Source organism: Panthera onca, chromosome B4, assembly GCF_046562875.1.
Source record: "Panthera onca isolate mPanOnc1 chromosome B4, mPanOnc1 haplotype 2, whole genome shotgun sequence".
In the NCBI taxonomy this organism is placed as follows: Eukaryota; Metazoa; Chordata; class Mammalia; order Carnivora; family Felidae; genus Panthera; species Panthera onca.
Window position 1 is genome coordinate 124601351 of NC_138345.1, and position 19233 is coordinate 124620583.

A 19233-nucleotide genomic window follows, 5' to 3' on the forward strand; every position below is an offset into this window, starting at 1 on the left:
AAGTGGTATCCGGGCTCAGACCTGTGGATGCAGATTTTAGGAGAAAAGCTTTAATGAGCCCATTCTCAGGGCTTCAGGTGCAGACCACCTGCGAAAGTGCTGGAAAGGAAGGAAACAGCAGTCATTCCTGCCCCTCTGCTCCCCCTAGTTCTGGAAGCGGCCATTGGAGGACGGAAAACAACCAGGAGGTAGGACGAGGGCACATGGACAAAGACAAAGGCAATGCTTTTCCTCTTCTAGAAGCCATACAGCTGCCCGAGACCATGGAGCTGGGCCCAGGGCTGCCCACAGCCATACAGCTGCCCGAGACTGCGGGGCCGGGCCCAGGGCTGCCCGTGCTACATGGCACAGGGGAAGAGGGCCAAGGTCTGAGCTCTGGCTTGTGTGCACTTGTGTGCCGAGCTGTGGAAAACCTGAAAGCTTTAGCTTCGAAGAGGCAGCTGCCCTTACTTCCCACAAAGCGATGCCTCCACAGCTCCCCACCCAGCGCTGACAATCTCAGATATAAAGTGCCAAACACAAGCTGCCCAACACGGCCCGGCCCGGCCCATCCACGCGAGAAAGCAAAACCACAGACGCGTTGTTCCACTTTTCCACCATGTTAAAGAAGGACTGAATTACAAATGTTAAAATCAGAAGGAAATTTGGGGGCCAGCTGGGCCACTGTTTCCCAAAGTGAGTTCCTTAGGAGTTTCTCTCAAAGGGTTAAGTTTGGGCTTGGTCCACACTCTCCTCTTGGAGACTCACAGGCAAGCTGCCTACGTCTTAATGCAGCTCAACACAGGCAGGCAGGCGATCTAAGTTAATTTTGGCTCTTCTGACATTTGAATAGAATGGCTGGACTCCACCACTGGCAGCCTGAAGACGGGCGAGCTGGAGAACAAGCCTCATTGGCTTACCTGCTTGTCACTGCCAAGATGGGGCGAGTGAAATGGAGAAGAAAGTTAAGCAGCTCAGGAAGTGGAAGGAGAGAGCCAAAATATACAAAACCACTTAGGTTCTTAAGCTTTTAGGGGTGGCAAGGCTCCTTGAGGACCCAGTGGAAGGTAAGGATCGCCTCCCCCAGAAAAATACTCCTGTGTACCAGCAGGACACCTGGCACACAGCTTCAGGGAGCGGTCAGTAACTGCCCCTCCCTCTGCTCTCGGACCCACACAGACTCCACTTCAGTCGCCGCGTGAAGGGCTCCCAGCACTCCAGGACAGGGTAGAAAAGTACTTTCCAATAGGCTTTCTTCCAAGACTAAAGAACAAGAAGTTTATTTAATTGACCATCATATTGATCGATCGATCAGTAGGAACAAAGAAAAAAAGCAGAAGTGTATCCCTGCGGGGTTAGAACTAAAAAGAAAAGCGCCTGGGGTGCCCAGGTGTCTCAGTCAGTTAAGCATCTGACTCTTGATTTTGGCTCAGGTCATGATCTCACAGTTCGTGAGTTCGAGCCCCGAGTCAGGCTCTGTGCTGCTGACTGTGCAGAGCCTGCTTGGGATTCTCGCTCTCTCTCTGGCCCTCCCCCACTCTTCTGTGCATTCTCTCTCAATAAATGAATAAACTTTAAAAAAAGAAAAGAAAAGCTCCTGGCCCTCTGGGTGATTCGAAAAGCCACCGTGTCTGGTTTAGGCTGGGTTCAGACGCCCCGCACAGCTCACACAGCAGAGCTCGGCCACTCACCTCCCAGGGAAAGGAGGGCAGCATCCGGAGCCAGCACACTGTCCTCGGCCCCTCTGGGCCAGCAGCGCAGCCGTCACCTCGTGGCCTGAGAGGCGTGGCCGTGTTTATCTACTCGCCAATGGAAAAGCCAAGTGGTAGGAAAATTAGAACCTGGATCTGAGTGCTTTAGCCGTTCGAACCAGGAGGTTCAAGTGCTTCCAGCTTCGGCTGGGAATGCTGTCTGCGGCTGCTGCCCTTGTAATGAACTAGGCCTCATCAGGCAGCAGAGGGAGGGATGAGCCACAGCCCCGAAGGCCGTGGAGCCGGGGCTTTGATGCTGGTCCCGTGGAAATGCCCGAGCGGCTGAGGGGCACTCTGGACGGCCTGTGCCAGCTCACACAGATGCTGACGACGGAGGACACAGAGGCTCTGAGGTTTGCGGAGAAGTACGTCACCGCGTCTCAAGCGCAAACGTCCCACTATCCATCAATAAAAAAATCTAGTGCGTGAACAAACTTTGAAGCCCAGACGGTTCTCTCAGGACCAGAAAGCCAGGGAATTCCGGGAGCTAATGGAGGTTAAGAGAGAGGCAGTTGGGAGAGGGCAGGGGTAGGGGTGGAGGGAGGGATGAAGTGACAGCAGGCACCTTCCTTTCCCCTCTCCTAACGCTCCCAGCGGCTCACAATCAAATTAGGCAGGAAACGAAAATGGGATTTCAAAGTGCCTTCTAGCCTCATCACGAACGCAGCCCACACCGCTGGCGGCCGGGGACGAGCAGCCAGTGACTTCCAGGCAGGCGCAGACGACTTCAAACCGCAACCCTCCCGCATGCCGCACGGAGCTCAGCTCTGACTTTTCGGCTTCATTCTCTACTGTCAGCACTCGAGGTACACTTCTGCCTGAACGGGGTCCACTGCTTGGCCGCGAGGTGTTTGAAAAGCAACACCCTCAAGAAAATGAGCGCCCTTGCTCCGCTTTCCCAAACAAGATAAATTCTACACTCCTACTTCCATTCTGTGTATCTGCTGATCAACTACTCTCTCTCTGTGCCATCCTCCAGAAATCACGTCTGCAGTGTTCATGAGACAAGGCTCCCTGGGGCTCACGGACACCGGCAGCGGGAGGTGAAAGGACTCGGAGCAGCCACGGCATCAACTAAACGTGGGCAAGACGGTCTGAAGAGAGGACGCCGTCTTCTTAAAATATAAACATTCATGAGGCCGAAATGCAATTTGTTAAATTGATTCAAAAGAGACTTAAAGCCTCATTTATTGATCACGAACTGACGGGACGGTTAGTTTCCAGAAGAGCCGCAGCACTGCTGGCCACATACCTCTCGGCTCCAAAGGGGAAGCAAAGCGTGCTTCCAAGACCACAGCGAGTCTACACCGGACTGACGGCTTTAACATGCGAAGGCTGGGCCAACAGACAAGAGGCCCTCAGCACGCGCACCAGGACCTAACGGGAAAAGTCTCCCCACAGACACTTCATCTTTTATTCATATACAGAGTCTGTTCACGGGTGGGCACGCCTCTGGGCTCCCCATGGTGGGAACTGCAAAACGCATTACTTTTCAACCACAACCCAAACACCGGCGGCTAAGAAGGGGGCCCGCTGCCCAGGGATCCCAGCATGGTGGGGCTCCATGGGACCCCCCGGGAGAGGGGACCCCCCGGAGGGACGGGTTCAGCAGGAGAGGCAAAGGCCCACAAGACCCAAAGTGGAGTGCAGCCTTACCTTTGAACCATGTCTGCTACGGAGGATAAAAAGCTGTCCATGCTTTGGGAAAACATCTCTGCTCCCTTCTTGAAAAAGTTAATCTGAAAGACAGAAGTGTGACGCCGTGAAAGTCCTCTAGGAAAGGAGACGGATGAGCTCACTCGGTGCGGGACTGGGAGCACCGGGGGCAGCGACACTGCCCCCCTCCACACCCCCGCGTGTCCGTGGTGCCTCAGGCGCCTCCGCTGAGCTCAGAGGGCCAGCAGGGTTCCTCCCGAAGCCCCAAGTGCGCTGCAGAATGGGGGCGGTGGGACCCGGCTCTCTCGCCGAGAGACTATCAACATCGGGGACGATGTAAGTCGCTGCTTGGCACAGACCACACGTGGGTGCATCAGCAGTTGGTACTGACAAGTAGTCTTGATGTTCTCGCCATCAGCTGCTTTCCTCTGTGAATTCTAGACAAAGAGTTTCTTGGGGGCAAGGGGTAGGTCTCCACCTCTGCGTCTCCAGGACCTACACTGGTGTGTGACAAATGATGTGCACAGCGCCAGCAAGAGGCCGACGAGCACTTGACGCGGCACGGCAGGAGGTTCTCCGGGAAGAGAAGCGCACCTCGGGGCCACCAGCTGACCCCACTCACCGAGCCATGTGCAGCTCGGAACCCAAGCTGACAGATAATCCGGCTGAGACACTGAGAAGGGGAAACTGGACTGACGACCCTTAAAAGGCCCTTCCAGCCTGGATGGGCGCCTGGATGGCTCAGTCGGTTAAGCGTCCGACTTCGGCTCAGGTCATGATCTCGAGGTTTGTGAGTTCAAGCCTCACATCGGGCTCTGTGCTGCCAGCTCGGAGCCTGGAGCCTGCTTCGGATTCTGTGTCTCCCTCTCTCTCTGCCCCTCCCCTGTTCACACTCTGTCTCTCAAAAATAAATACACGTTAAAAAATAAAATAAAATAAATTTTAAAAAGGCCCTTCCAGCCTTGAGGTCAACCCAAAAGATGCAGCCGAGCTCTGGCCCCGAACAGGCGCTTGACACAAGCAGGGTCCCTTCCTGCTCCCCACGTGCTGGATGGACGCTCTCTCAGCCCAGGGGAGAGTGGCCCCAGGAGACCTCAGTCTCCTTTGAAAATAAAACTACAAGTGCTGGCTTTCGGGGAACCAAAAGAAGGAATGCCTACTTCCCGTGAGTCCCAGGTATTCACTGCCCAGAGAGTCCGGGTTGCCTGTCAAACCTTGAAGGGCAGGGGGAGGGGGAAGACGGGACCGTCCAGTGCATTGCTGACATGTGTAACCATCCTGCCCCAGAGCTACAGTTTCTACTTCTTTCTATGGCCAGGGCTTTAAAAAACTCTCAATACTGGGTATGAACTCCATTTTACATGCCTGGTCAGAGAGAGGGAACAGTTGCAAAGCCAAGTCATGAAAAAAAAGACACGCAGTTTGCATGAAGGTATTTTCTCACACTTTGTCCCAGCTCATGTGTCTGATCTGGAAGCTGCCTCTGCCCTGGAAGGTGGGCAGAGAACTCGACCTCACATCCCAGTGAGGCTGGCAGGCACTGTCGGGACAGTTCTGACGTGTTTACACCCTGGGGAGGTATGCGACCCCACGTCCTCAGTTTTCACGGTACAAAAACAGAGGATGATCGCCATTATCCTAACGCAAGGTGATAATGCAGGAAGCTGCTCTGGCCCCATGATCTTTTAATCATACAGAGATCAACATGGTAAATGCCATTCTGGAGCTCGAAACATCAGTCTGTTAAATGAGCTTTCCGCATTTCTAAGGACACAGCAGCACAGTGGCTTTCCTCTCCTTCCCCTCTCTGAACTCTTGGAATTAATTCCACGTCTTAGCTCCCCTGCTACTCTGTAAGCTCCTAGGGCAGGGACTCATGCAGCCCCTAAAATGATCTGATTAAATGAATGAATGAAAAGGAAGGAGAAGATACTGGCGTCTACAGTCACCTTTCCTAGCACCTACCCTGTAAATACTAGAGTTCATTTGGTGTTCTCATAAACTTGGATGCAGCTTACAAAACCTCAGTTTGTTTCCAGGCATGACGACTAATCATGATTTCAGTGCAAACCTATTGAACAAGGGCCAGGGAAGACAGAAGTAAAGCCAAACCACTTGCACTGACAGGGGTGGTTGCTGAGAAGCTGGATTCAGCCCAACGTCATCCAAAGACCCGGTGTGCCCGTGTGAACGACAGGAAGTACAGCGGCCCCATGACCGGCAGCTAACGGAGGTAGATGCCGCGTAGACATACATGGCTTTAAAGGGGCCGATGAGGCAGAAGGTATGCCTTGGAATTGCCCAAAAGACTCACAGGGTTAGACGACAACTGGTCTATGTGAGACAGCCAAGTCTGCAGCAAGATGTGAGGTCTGCAAGGGGTGGGGCTGTCTGGTCTTCTGTCCCGACATCTGGGTACTTTCCACGTGAAAAACGAAACCGTGCCATCCTCAATCCTCGAAACTGCTGCTGTGGCCACCCAGTGACGTGTGCTCTGCTCCGCAGCCAGGCCCCCTCGGCCCTGCAGCAGCATTCGCTTAGCGCGGGCCGGGAGAAGCGGCATGGTCCTCAAGGTGACACACGGGAACCCAGCCGGGAACAGGTCCACCCTTCAGGCCTTGCGAGGCCCCTCCCCTAACCGACCAGGCTCTGTAAACACTAACTGATCAGGCCCGCAGCCATTCAGCTTTCTGAGGCTCTCGGGCCAGGACCCTGTCTGACCCTGGGCCTCTAAGTCCACAGGCAAGGACCATCAATCCAGGAAGGACAGACGTGACAGGAGGCGTTAATTAGACCAAAGGCAGTACCGATGTTCCCTCACAAAGCCAGGACGTCCTCTAGGGCAGAGGTGTAAAACTTGAAGGAGAGAGGAGGGCACAGGAGAGCGGACGAGAACACATCGTGAGGAAGCTGGACGGCTGCAGAGGGTCTGCTGAGGGCTGGAGCCCACAGCCCACGAATGGACAGGGCTGGTTTTTGGTTCAACCCAGCTTCACCCAGATGTCACGGAAAGGTTAGAGTGCTCTATTTAAGCACCACCTCTGAAGGCAGAAGCTGACTTTAGCTACCTCGCCATTCAACAACGTAACAACCACATTAAGAAGACAGATACTTGAGGGGCACCTGGGTGGCTCAGTCAGTTGAGCGTCTGACTTGGGCTCAGGTCACGGTCTCACTTTCATGGGTTTGAGCCCCGTGTCGGACTCTGTGCTGAGAGCTCAGAGCCTGGAACCTGCTTCAGATTCTGTGTCTCCCTCTCTCTCTGCCCCTCCCCTGCTCACGCTCTGTCCCTGTCTCTTAAAAAAATAAAACGTTAAAAAAAAATTTTTTTAATAAAAGACAGATAATTGAGCCTGAATGCTTAAAGATCCTCTCTTGTTCCCCTCTCCCCTGAATACTACTGATGCTGTGTTTTTAAAAACAGATCCATTTTTTAAATGTATTAAAAAACAAAAGATGCTCACGTATGTGGAATTTAAAATCTTTTTTTTTACATTTGTTTATTTTTGAGAGACAGAGACAGAGCACAAGTCGGGAAGGGGCAGAGAGAGGAGGAGACAGAATCCGAAGCAGGCTCCAGGCTCTGAGCTGACAGCACAGAGCCTGATGCGGGGCTCAAACTCACAAACTGCGACATCATGACCTGAGGTGAAGTCGGACGCTTAACCGACTGAGCCACCCAGGTGCCCCAACACACGTGTGGAGTTATAAAAAGTTGCCGACTTTTTTTCTTCCCGACATTCTGCTTCCCGACATCCCCTTCCGTTCCTAGACTGTCAGTGGAAAGAAGATTCGCAGGTGTGTTTCCCACATGCCGGAGGGAGGTGCTGGAGCCCACATAAGTGGGGCTGAAGCAGAGCAGGGAGGGAGAGGGGCGGTGCCCCTGGCCTCACACGCATACCCACTCCCGTCCCCACCGGGCTAGAACCCCGCCCCTCCCGCCACCTTAGACTCCTGGCACGCAAAGGTTCAGTGGACCACTAACTGGGAAGGGAGAAGTCAATATACCCTCAACAGAGACCTCAGCAAGCAGTGGTGACATTTCACCACGACCCAGATGCCAAGGGTGCCGGCAATAACCTCAGCAATGAGAACGGCCCAAGCGAGCGTGACCCCCACCACACACAGCAAGGGATGTGTGGGGTCTCGAGCCGGAGGCCCACCTCCACCGACCTGAGCGGTCAGCTGCTTCTCAGAACCGCAGACCGTGCCTGGCTTTCACTTGGCTCAGAGACGAAGGGCTATGCCAGCCTCCCCCCGCCACGGGAGGCCTGGGATCAAGGCCATCACTTCCCCGGGCGTACAGCCTAACGAGTCCCGCTAACGATAAGCCAGCCCACCTGGAAGCTCTCCATGTGCTGAACCTACGGGAGGCTCCAGGGAGGTGGTGCATTCATGTTTCTTTTTCTCGTGATGCTTTGGTTTCTCCTAAACACTACCTCAGCGGGAACGCCAAGCTGCCCTCCCCAGCCGGCTCAGGTCTTAGCCCTCAGGGGAAGGGAACGGCCTACCTGTCCGTGGGCGAAGCCTATCATGGGCTCCATCATGGCCACACGCTTTCTGTACTGCAGCGCGTTGAGGGCACAGTAGTACTGAAGGGAAGAAAGGTGCTGCTTCCGCCGTGCAGCCGCCACCTCCTTCACAACATCGGTCTTCACCTGAGGAGAGGTGGGAGGAAAATGTCGGCTCGTCTAACGGACATGGCAACTCTAGAAGAGCACGAAGCTTTGAAGATGTCCCTTTATTCACAAAACCCATTTCTGTGACAAATACAATAAAACCCAGATAAGGTTCCACCTTATGCTTTATTCATTTTTTTAATTTAATTTTTTTTGAGGGGGCGGGGAGAGAGAGAGAATCCCAAGCAGGCTCTGCACTCAGCATGGAGCCCCACGAGGGGCTCGATCTCACAACCTAAAATCATGACCTGAGCCGAAATCAAGAATTGAATGCTTAGCTGACTGAGCCATCCAGGCTCACCCCTGCCTCATGTTCTAAAACTCTAAACTAAAAATACCAAAGTCCTAGCATCTTTGTGCTTGTGAGGCTGCGCTGGGGTGAAGCCAATTCCTGTCTGCTGGCAGGACTACAAAGTGCTGTGATCCTTTGGGAAAACAATATGGCGGCGTGCACTGAAAGCCACCAACATTTTAGTTCACTCATAAGATTGTATTCCAAGGAAATAATTTAGCTCAAGGAAATTATGTAATGGAAGTAAAAAGTCACATGTGTTAAAAAAAGTTCCATATCATCTATAATACCAAAAAACTTGAGCTAAAGAATCAGAGTGGGGGCACTTGGGTGGTTCACTTGGTTAAGCGTCTGACTTCAGCTCAGGTCATGATCTCATGGTTTGTGAGTTCAAGCCCCACATCAGCTCACTGCTGTCAGCACAGAGCCTACTTTGGTTCCTCTACCCCCTCTGTCCCTGCCCTTCCCTCGCCTCACACTCTCTTTCTCAAAAATAAAGTAAACGTTAAAAAAAAAATAAAAGAATCAGAGTCAACACCCAGGGCAAGAAATTGAAGTGACCTGAATACATATGAGGAACCAAGCTTACGTGGAAATCAGTGAAATTTTACAAAGGTTCCAAGCTGGTGTTCAATAAACCAGTTTGAAAAGCTAGAACAGGGAGGCAGAAGTCTACTTATAAGATTCAGAATGAATAATTTAAAAATTTATGTATATGAAAGAAGAGAAAGGATTCATCAAGATGCTCTCACTGCCACAAATTCACAACAGGAAACTAGAAAAGGAGCTTAAGCAAATGATGTGAAAAACAAAATGTAAGGTAGGTACTCTTACCTTTTCATTCTCCTTTTTTTTTGGAAGCCTGCTATATTTTGCCATCGAGAGGTCATGCTCTAAAAATAAAGGCATTTAAAAAATTTTTTTTAATGTTTATTTATTATTGAGAGACAGGGAGAGACAGAGCATGAGCACGGGAGGGGCAGTCAGACAGGGAGACACAGAATCCGAAGCAGGCTCCAGGCTCCGAGCTGTCAGCACAGAGCCCGACGCGGGCCTCAAATTCACAGACCACAAGATCGTGACCTGAGCTGAAGTCGGACGCCTCAACCGACCGAGCCACCCAGGCGCCCCAAAATAAAGGCATTTTAGCACGCAGATAAGTTGAAAGGCCAGAGCATTTGGTCAGCACCTCCGCCCACACGCATGCCACACCCACACTAAACCCACGCACCAAGAACAGAGAGGATGCCTACCTACCATTACTGGCGAGTCCAAAAAGATCCTTTAAAGTGCTTACTTCTGAATGAGAAAAACAAAACAAAACAAAACATCTTAGAGCAAAGAAAAATAAAACGCACCCACCCAGAGCTCTGTGCTTCCCCAAGAAAACAGAAGTACATGCACGGTAGGAGGCAGGCTCTGTGGGCACCAACTCAGGGCCTCCGCCCTCACAAGGCACCGCCCTGTGGGCTCGGAATCCCGGTCTGACTGGAGCTGGTGGCTTCGGCTGCCTCCCATACCTGGTGACCCTGACTGCTCCTAGGGCCACTCGTCTCAGACAGCATCCAGGGATCTGTGAAGCAGGGGGCACTGTGGGGACGTGGGCTGGAATGTGTGGTGGCCAGGTACTATTCATGGGACCTGGAGTATACGGCTAAGCTCATATTCTCCAGCCCCTAAAAAGAGCGTTTTAATACAGCTTTCCTCAGAATATCCTGACAGTATCCAGAACCTAGAAATGTCCTGTTGCTGCCATTGTTACGTCTGGCAAGGCCACCATTAATAAAGGAATAAGAGGTACTTGTTTTAACGAACAACTCTGGAGCGATCTAGTATATGGTACCTATGACAAGCCAACAGACATCACTATTACCCCACGTGGGTGCCACAGCCATCATCACGCACAGACAGGCCTAACAAAGTCCAAGACCAAAAACACCAAAAACACGAAGAGATAGATGAGGGTGATGCTGTCCAAGGTTACAAACTTAAAAACACAGAGACATCTACAAGATAGCAATACTTTGTACAACTCTAGAATAATCCAGTTTTGCTTCATCAAAGGAAATCGTTTTCACATCACATCTTTTATGCCGCTTTTCAGTTTGCCTCAAAATTCCCTCACAGCTTTTAAATCTCTCTTCACGTTATTCTTACCCTTTCTGGAATCAGAATGCTTTCTGCCTTTGTTGGGTTTCATCTCCCTTTCTCTCTGTCTCCCCTTTTACTTCCTACTGGAGCTGTGTTGGGGTTTTCCCTTATGGGGTTAAATAACTTCGTTAAGATCTTTAGTGTTTTCTTCATTCAGATTGGTGCATAAATGAAAAAGGCATTAAAACCTAAGATAAAAATGGGGCGCCTGGGTGACTCAGTCAGTTAGGCGGCCAACTTCGGCTCAGGTCATGATCTCGGGGTTCACGAGTTCAAGCCCCGCGTCGGGCTCTGTGCTGACAGCTTAGAGGAGGGGGCCTGCTTTGGATTCTGGGTCTCCCTCTCCCTCTGCCACTCCCCTGCTCACGCTCTGACTCTGACTTTCAATAATAAATAAACATTAACAAAAACAAAAACAAAAACAAAAACCTAAGATAAAAACCACTAAGCAGAGAAGAGGCCGAATTCTAATCGTTTCTCAGGCTGACTCAAGTATGACCCAGGCCAAACACTTCAAACCTACGTGTTGGTGTCGTCAGAAAAGGTTACTTTGATACTTAGATACTCTAAGATACTCTCTAAAACAGATAACTCTGTTTTCATAGCTTCTCGGTTTACTACCACTAGATAGTTTTATTGTCTTAAAAAACAAAAGAAAACAAACGCCATCCCAGGCAAATACTACTAATCCACACCTGAGCCATTCAGGATTAAGGAAGGCCCCGGTCATTGCTGCTGCTGGGCACCCCCAGATGGGGGCTCACTTCCCAGGCACAAAGCTGAAAGATACAAATCTGACAACACAGGTCTCCAGGGTGATTATTTTCTATCTAAAGAACTTGGAGTTTGGTTCTTAAATGGTATCTCCACACATTTCTACTGATTGTATTTAGAGGAAATCTTTATGAAACAAGGCACTCAATAAGGCTTTCAGTTCGTATTGGCTGATCAGCACGCAACCACATTTAGATTTGGAATTTCATGCACTTATAGATGAGCAACACCAAAAACACTAAAAGTCTTTCTCAAGCAAGGTTTCTCTTGACACAAGGTAACTGACATGCCATTTACTGTTCTTCTGTCAAGTCTCAGTGCTGTCAAGCTGCCCTGGGGCAAAGTTGATGCCAGTCCTCCCCCTGTCCCCTATAGCCTCATATGACATGATCACAGGGAATCTCCAAGTGAGGGGCGAAAAGAACATCGTCTCTAAGATATACTGCATCTTTTCTGCCTAAACAGATTTTACACTTTAAGGTGTTATATTTTTAAAGAGGAAGTACGATACTGAACAGATCTCTTAGTACTCAGGTTTAGACTTTTTTGGCCACTGACTTTTGTACTAGTGTTCTAGAAAATATAATTCTTTAATCTCGAAGCAACGACTATTTTCAAGGATATAAAGAGCAAAAAGACTACAAAGTTTGGATTCCTTTTTGTAACATCCAACTACATTTTTTCAAGATTATTTTTTTATATCCATATTTTGACTAACTTCATTTCCAAGAGATATAAAATTATTCTAAGGTTTTTAGTTGAAGAACCAAAACTAGTCAAAAAGGGCAACCAGGCTCTCTGAACCAGTCTCAGATACACCCACCCACTAAAATGTGAGCTCCAGGAGAACAGGGAGCTGGTCTGCCTTGTTCACAGAATCCAGCACAGGTAAAGCATGGTCCCTGCCCTCCTTCCCTGAGCCACCCTCTTTCCATTCCAAAGCACTCATGGCTCCCCAGGAACAGCATGCCTTTACAAATGCTCCCACAGTAATATTAGCCTTGCCATCTCTGTCCCTTTGGTAATCTCTCAAAACCCAGCACACAGATCACCTTCTCCAGGAAGCCCTCTCTGGTACCCAAAAATCAAAAGGGTAATCACACCTTTCTGTGTATATTTATTCCTTGTACCTCTCTGTCCTGCTGCCCTACTCACATGATGTTATGATTGCTTCCAAGTCTGTTTTCTCATTAGCCCGTAACCTCCTTTAGGGGAGCTAAGAACATAGTGGGAATTCAATAAAAGTTAGCTAAACTGAAGTGCTAAATAAAAGGAGGGCATTTCTCAATGATGCACGTATTTAAAGAAATTAGTACAGTCCGAAGTATCATGAAATGAACTGATATTTTGAAGGTAACTGGCACTGAACTCAGGAACATTACCTGTGAGATCCTTTTCTCGAAACTGTATAATAGGTAGAACCATTGTGTCTGCCAACTGTTTAGCCAGCTCTGTGTGAAGAACATTAAGCTGAAAAAAAAAAAAAAAGAAATCTTGCTGAAAAAAAATTATACCCACTATTATGGCAGCTATCTGATTTCCGTACAGGATCACATTGAACACTTCCACGTGGCTAGAATTCAGGTACACTTCCTTAGCAAATAAACACCCTTCATTTAAGCCGCAAATGATCCAGGCCTAGAGGTACTAAAACTAAATGCAAGGTTGCAACTGACCTGGCATCAGTTAGGTTTGCTAAAGGAGTTTCTGAGCTGAGCCCACGTTGTGGTCTGTTTACTGTGCCGACCCTGGTTCTATGTTCCCAGTCGGAGCCACACCGGCTGGAGGAGAACGCTTTCGGGTACTTGCAGCAAACATAGGTCACCACAAGCACTCAGCTCTGGTCACACTTTACCAGGCCACCGTGAGCTCTCTCCCTCTCAGACGGGGCCAAGGTCACGCCTGAAAGACCAGCCTGCTGGGAGCCTACTAACCCTAAAACCACAGCAGCTACGGGCCTGGAAATTATTCTGGAGAAAGAAGGCTCCCCGCTGAAACCTCAGATCCCGGGCCTCTGTTCTTCAGAAAAGGATCTTTCAAGAACAAGATAACTGTTCAAATGTGATCTTCCTCACCAGATAATTTTAACGGCCCCTGATTCTTTCCTTCTGGCTTGTCAGGGCCTTTCTAAATCCTGTCATAAATGGCATAGGAGAAATAAAGTCATCCACCTCAGCACTACCACTTTTGAATACTTCCTGTGTGCCAGAGTTACATGCTTTGTATCATTTGGTTCTCAGCCACTCTGGGAGCTCGCTTTTATTATACTCACTTAACAGACAGGCAAATTCTCCAAAACCAGACAGCAAAGAGGTGGCATAGCTGGGATTTTCATCCTGGGCTATTGGAATCTGAGCTCCAGACTTTTCCTACTACACCGTGTTGGATACAGAGCCTGTCTTACGTTCTCGCAAAGTTGCCGAAACTTCAAATGTTTGGTAGTCTAGACATTAGCAATAAATGTAGACGTTACTGAGGATGCTCTGGGATTCCTGCCGGGTGAACAAAGAGTAAACCACCCAGCAATCTTTTTTGCCGTACACATTTGGCAAAGTTGCTTTCAGCGGTGATGGCAGTTACATACGAAGCCCCCGTGTGCCCAGAGCTCTCCCTCCAACAGATCTGGACCTTTAGGACTGTGCCTCGAGAGGCTGCTTTGAGAAGCTTACAGACAATCGCTTGCCAGGCAGGGGAGCTATGGGCCAAACAGTTAATGTTGTAGCTTTCGGTTAAGCCAAAGCTGGCAGCTTTGTTCTGCTGAGAACACATGAAGACACCATGCCAATAAATGCCACCGGGACAGAATGCGTTAACTATTTCTCTCGAATACCTTCAGTAAAAAAGTACTGCTTTTTTTTACTAACAGTTAAGTGAATGAAAGTCACCAAATGTACCTACTATGTGTCTGGCTATGTGCTCAATGCTCTGATAGACATTATCTAATTTAACCTTTACAAAAGCCCAATTAAATGGGCTTTCTCGCCTGCTGCTGCCATTTACAGATGAAGAAACCAAAACTCAGGGAGATTAAGTGGCTTTCCAATGATCATGCACTTCAGGAATGACCAGCTTCCTAGCTACTCATTTTCTTCCTCGTTTCTTCTTAAGGATCAAGGGGATTGTCATCAACTTTTGGCCGTGGGGCTTTTGAAAGGTATGGGACGATGGCTTCTAAACACGGCGCCTTCACTCAGGAGAGTGGCAAGAGACCACCTCTTGGCACTCCAGTATCATCATACCAAAAATAAGGATAACACCATCTTCCTTGCATGGCTACTGTGAGGACAAAACAGTAACCGGAACAGAAGACACTCAGAGTAGAGAGTTTGGCTGACACATACTCGTTAATGTAATCTAGAATGATGACGACTTCCTACCTTAGGTGCACTCCATGGTAGTGACCTAGAAACCCTGCCTGTGGGGAAATCAATAAGGACAAAATCTCTGCATGCCTACAACATGGAATGTCTGATTCCAAGGCATTCTATTAAAAATGTAAGCCACATGATTCTCTACTTTTAGTTGGGTTTTTGATTTCTGAGTCAAATGACTTGTCTTGAAAACTTTCAACCTGGTATAGGCCCAGACAGACAAAACCACCTGAAAAGCTACTTAAAAGCTTCCCACCTGAGCTAACAGCTTTCACACATGTAGGTCTCTACACCACGAGGTTTGTTTGAAAGCCCCTTACACTGCCAAGCTTGGGCGGGGCCGGGGGGACGACGACATGATACTACCTATAAAATCACATTTCCAGCCTTCCAGCCTTTGGGAATGATTCACTCCCTACCAAAAGAATCATCATCCCTGCCCGTGAAAATCTGGTTGTAAGTAAATATCCTAAACTGGAAACCTTGGTTCTGGGGTTTTGACGACTAACCACATTTGCTTAGCAACTGTCTTCTGCTCGGGAAAACACATGACTTCAGTGGGTGGAGTCTGCTCCTTCTCCTCCTGGGTTATTTATTCATAGTCAATTAGGAAACATTCATCTCCTCACCTTCCAAAAAAACTACTTTTTGCTCCCCTCTAATTACTTTTTCCATTTATTCTCCTCTTCTGGAAAAGATACCCATCCATTTTAACATACACTTTGAAGACAGTCAAGGTCATGGGAGAGAGGACGAAGCTTACAAAGAACCGGATGTCATGTTCTCTATTGTATCGCCAGTGCCCAGAACAGCATCTACTAAACAGTGGTGCTCAGTACATGTTTGCTGAACGAATAACACCTTGTTGGTCTGATTTGTTGAATGAACAAAAATGCAATCAGTACAATGTCACGTTAGTTTCTCATTTTATTTTTTTTCATGTTTATGTATTTTGAGAAAGAGAGAAACAGAGCACTGAGCAGGGAAGGGGCAGAGAGAGAGGGAGACACAGAATCCAAAGCAGGCTCCAGGTCTGCGCTGTCAACACAGAGCCTGATTTGAGACTGGACCTCATGAACCATGAGACCATGACCTGAGCCGAAGTCAGATGCTCAACTGAGCCACCCAGGCGCCCCTCATTTTCTTTATTTTTAAAGTTTATTTACTTTGAGTGAGAGAGAGAGAAAACACACATGAGGGGTGGGGAAGGGGCACAGAGAGAGAAAGAGGATCCCAAGCAGGCTCTTTGCTGTCAGTGTGGAGCCTGACATGGGGCTCGATCTCAGAAACTGTGAGATCATGACCTGAGCTGAAGTTGAACGCTTAACTGACTGAGCCACCACAGTGCCCTAGTTTCTCATTTTATAACCTGAAGACAGTATCTACTTTATATCAGTTAAATGGCATCTGCATTTTTTATCATGATTTTCTACTATATAAGTATTGCAAACTCCTTGCAAGATGAAATACCAAGTTCATACCAACCCAGTTTTGCAGAAGGTTCTGCCCAGCACCAGTAGCATTTGAGCTGGAATGTTTATTACGATGAGGGTTTATGCACTTTTCTCATAACAATACCTGTTTTCCACAAATATTCATGTATTATACAATATATGTATTATACAATACAGCTATAAGAGCAGTTATGTGAAACCCTTTGTAGTGGGGTGAATTGTGCCCACTCTCCTCCTCCCCCTAAAAACGTCCATCCAGAACATGAATATTTGGAAACAAGGTCTTCGCAGATGTAACGAAGGATCTCCCAGTGAGATCATCCTAGGTTATCCTGGTTGGCCCTAACTCCAATGACAAATGTCCTTATAAGAAGAGAAGACACAGATGGAAGGGGTGAAGTGCAGTGTGGGGAGGCGGCCATGGAAGTCAGAGGGAGAGACTGGACAGATGCAACCATCTGCCAAGGGACACGCAGGGTCACCAGAAGCCGGAAGAAGTCAAGAAGGATTCCCCCTGGGGTCTCTGGAGGGAGCACGGCCCTGCCAACAACTTGATTTCATACTTCTGGCCTCCAGAACTGTGAAAGAATACATTTCTACTGTTTTAAGCCACCGACTTGTAATTTATTACTAGCATCCCGAGAAACTAATATACTCTCCTTAGGAAACTGAATTCTTAGAAATCTTTCATTTGGTCCATCATTCATGTATACCAAAGCCCTTCCCCTCACACCAGAAACAAACTAATCACATACAACCAGTCTTACGAAATGGACCTAGGAAGAGCAACAAGTTGAGTTACCTTCTCAGATATTTAATTATCTAAAAATGGAAAGTGGGCCAAAACAAACATGAAAGAAAATTCAAGAAAGAATACAATTTTGCCATGTTGTGATCTTACCTCATCTACCACTTTGGAAAAATAGTGGAGTGTAGAAATTACTTCTTCGTCGCCTTTGCCAAGAGCAAAATTCTAAGACCAGAGAATAAAAGATCCAGGTGTTAATGCTCGGGGCAACGCCCGCGTCACCCACGTTGCGCCGCCCCCCACGCCAGCTCCCACTCTCCTCCCAAGTGCACGTCAAAGCGTCCACGCACAGAAAAGCGGTGCACTCGCCTTGTCCTACCTCAGCGATGCACTTAATCGCCCCTCCCTGACCGCTGCTTTGGTGGTCACCACCCTTCTCCTGTCTGGATGTAACGGCATCTTTGAGTTTATTTCCTGGTATTGGGTTATTTCCTGGAATTTGATTCATTTGTAGCCCCTCAGACTATAAACTCTCAAGGCAGTGGGTTACTTCTGTGCTAATTAGAAAATATCATACTTTGGGATGATCACCAGTTAGAATTTATCAGTGGAAAGGAAAAGGCAAGACAAAAAATAAATAAATAAGACTGGACTATGGACAAAAAGAAAGAAGGAAATCAAGGTCTCTCTAGGACGCCTTTGGAGAACTCCTTAAAAGAACCCCACTTATGACAGTCCTGAGCGCCACATCACATGCCACATAAACATCAAGTTACCTGTTTTTCATATGCCAGCAGCTGCTTAGAAAGCTGTTGAGTGGCCAGGCACATCTCATTCTGCAGGGAGAAGAGAAAAGCAGGTAAGATTTGTCCAACACATGTATTTCAGTGATGACCAAAAAAAGAGGTCACCTCAGAGAATCCCTTAAGAATGTATGTTTGTGTCTGTAAAATAATAGCGTGTTCAGAAATTATTTGGAAAACAAGACCAAAGCAAATTAAAAGGTTAAAACAGCCTGCATTCCCCCTGCCCGCCAACCATTTGCAAGTTACTGCTCCTTCTGGTCAGTATAAAAACAGTTATATTGTGCCCAATATCCAACAAAGACGTGATCTTCTCACTGAGGAAGCACACATCAAAAAATTGTTACAAGCATGATGAGAACTGCAAAGGAAATCACGGACATGTTAGGAGGCTCTAACAAGAGGACCCAGATGGTCTCCAAGGAAGAGAGGTTCTAAGCAGACACTGAAGACAGACTAGGAGCTAGCGATGGGAATCAGCTTTCCAGAAGGGACCGGGATGGAGAGAAGATGCACAGTCTGAAGAGCTACGGAGCAGAGTAGCTGGAGCCAGGGGTGCAGGAGTGGGAGCAAGACAAGGCTGGGGTGCAGGCAGCGTGAGGGCACGCAGGCCTACGGTCCAGAGCTAGCCTCGACTCTATGTGCAATGGGAATTTCAACAGCACCGTGACATGATCAGATCCAGCAAACTTAAGACTACTAGGTCAGTAGTGCCGGATGGCAACATGGAAGCACAGCTGTGACATCCCAGGAGGCCTGTTTTGTGCCATTTTTCACTGGCCCCCACTGTTCATCTTCCTCTTCTCCGATTTATCGCTGTAACCTCTGGCAACAGGGCAGTTTTCCATCACTAGCCTCCCACCATCGATGCACTCAGCCCAGAAAGCGTGTCTTACGTTTCTAAAACTCAGTGAAAGCCTGTCTTCAGATTCAGGACTCACTCCTAACAGAGGGGCAGAGCCACAGGGTCTGACCTGGAGAGAATGAGGGGAGGGCACTGGCCAGCCTCGGCCTTAGCCTTCACTTACTTTCTAATTCCCCTGGGCTTACTATTCCTTTAGAGGCAAGGCCTGAACTCTGCAGGAGCTTGTTTTCTTTACCGTGGTTCTCCTTTGCAAGCCCCATCAGAGCCCTAATCCTACTTTTTTCAGCCCCCTTTGCTGACAACTAGCCAACCTGTTCCTTGACTTCCTTCATCGGCCTCAAGGAACAGTTATTAACAGACCCTGAAACATGGCTCTCTTCTTCCCCAGAATAAGATCAAACAAATATAATAAAAGTTCTCAGCTTTGGCAGTCTACCAGCATGCCATCCCTTTCAAAACTATCCAGAGCTGGTGGCCAAGAGCAAGGCAAGTGAGCACCTGCACGAGTACCAAGCCCTGCACTTAGGGAGGGGCACACAACAGCTCCCAGCACAAGGCAGGCTCCCAATGAAAGCGTGATGAATGAATGAATGAACAATCAAGGTTAGAAGACTCCTCTAAGTCGCCAGCTTAAAGCAATACTTGGAATCAGGGAGTCGGGAAAATACTTCCTAACCCTACAAGGAAACATCACAAATGGGGAGGGGGCA

The 19233-nt window shown here is 48.5% G+C and overlaps 1 protein-coding gene across 3 annotated transcripts in view; it reads right to left on the reverse strand.

Moving 5' to 3' along the window:
- The window catches only part of APPL2 (adaptor protein, phosphotyrosine interacting with PH domain and leucine zipper 2), a 53868-nt gene that overhangs the window by 17958 nt on the left and 16677 nt on the right, over window positions 1–19233 (reverse strand). For all 3 annotated transcript variants that reach the window (XM_078449527.2, XM_078449528.2, XM_078449526.2), the window contains 7 exons: window positions 17632–17691; window positions 17009–17080; window positions 12665–12752; window positions 9615–9656; window positions 9192–9250; window positions 7898–8044; window positions 3387–3469 (listed from right to left, as the gene is read on the reverse strand). In XM_078449527.2, coding sequence (XP_078305653.2) covers window positions 3387–3469; window positions 7898–8044; window positions 9192–9250; window positions 9615–9656; window positions 12665–12752; window positions 17009–17080; window positions 17632–17691 — 551 coding nt within the window. The remainder of the gene's footprint in view (window positions 1–3386; window positions 3470–7897; window positions 8045–9191; window positions 9251–9614; window positions 9657–12664; window positions 12753–17008; window positions 17081–17631; window positions 17692–19233) is intronic.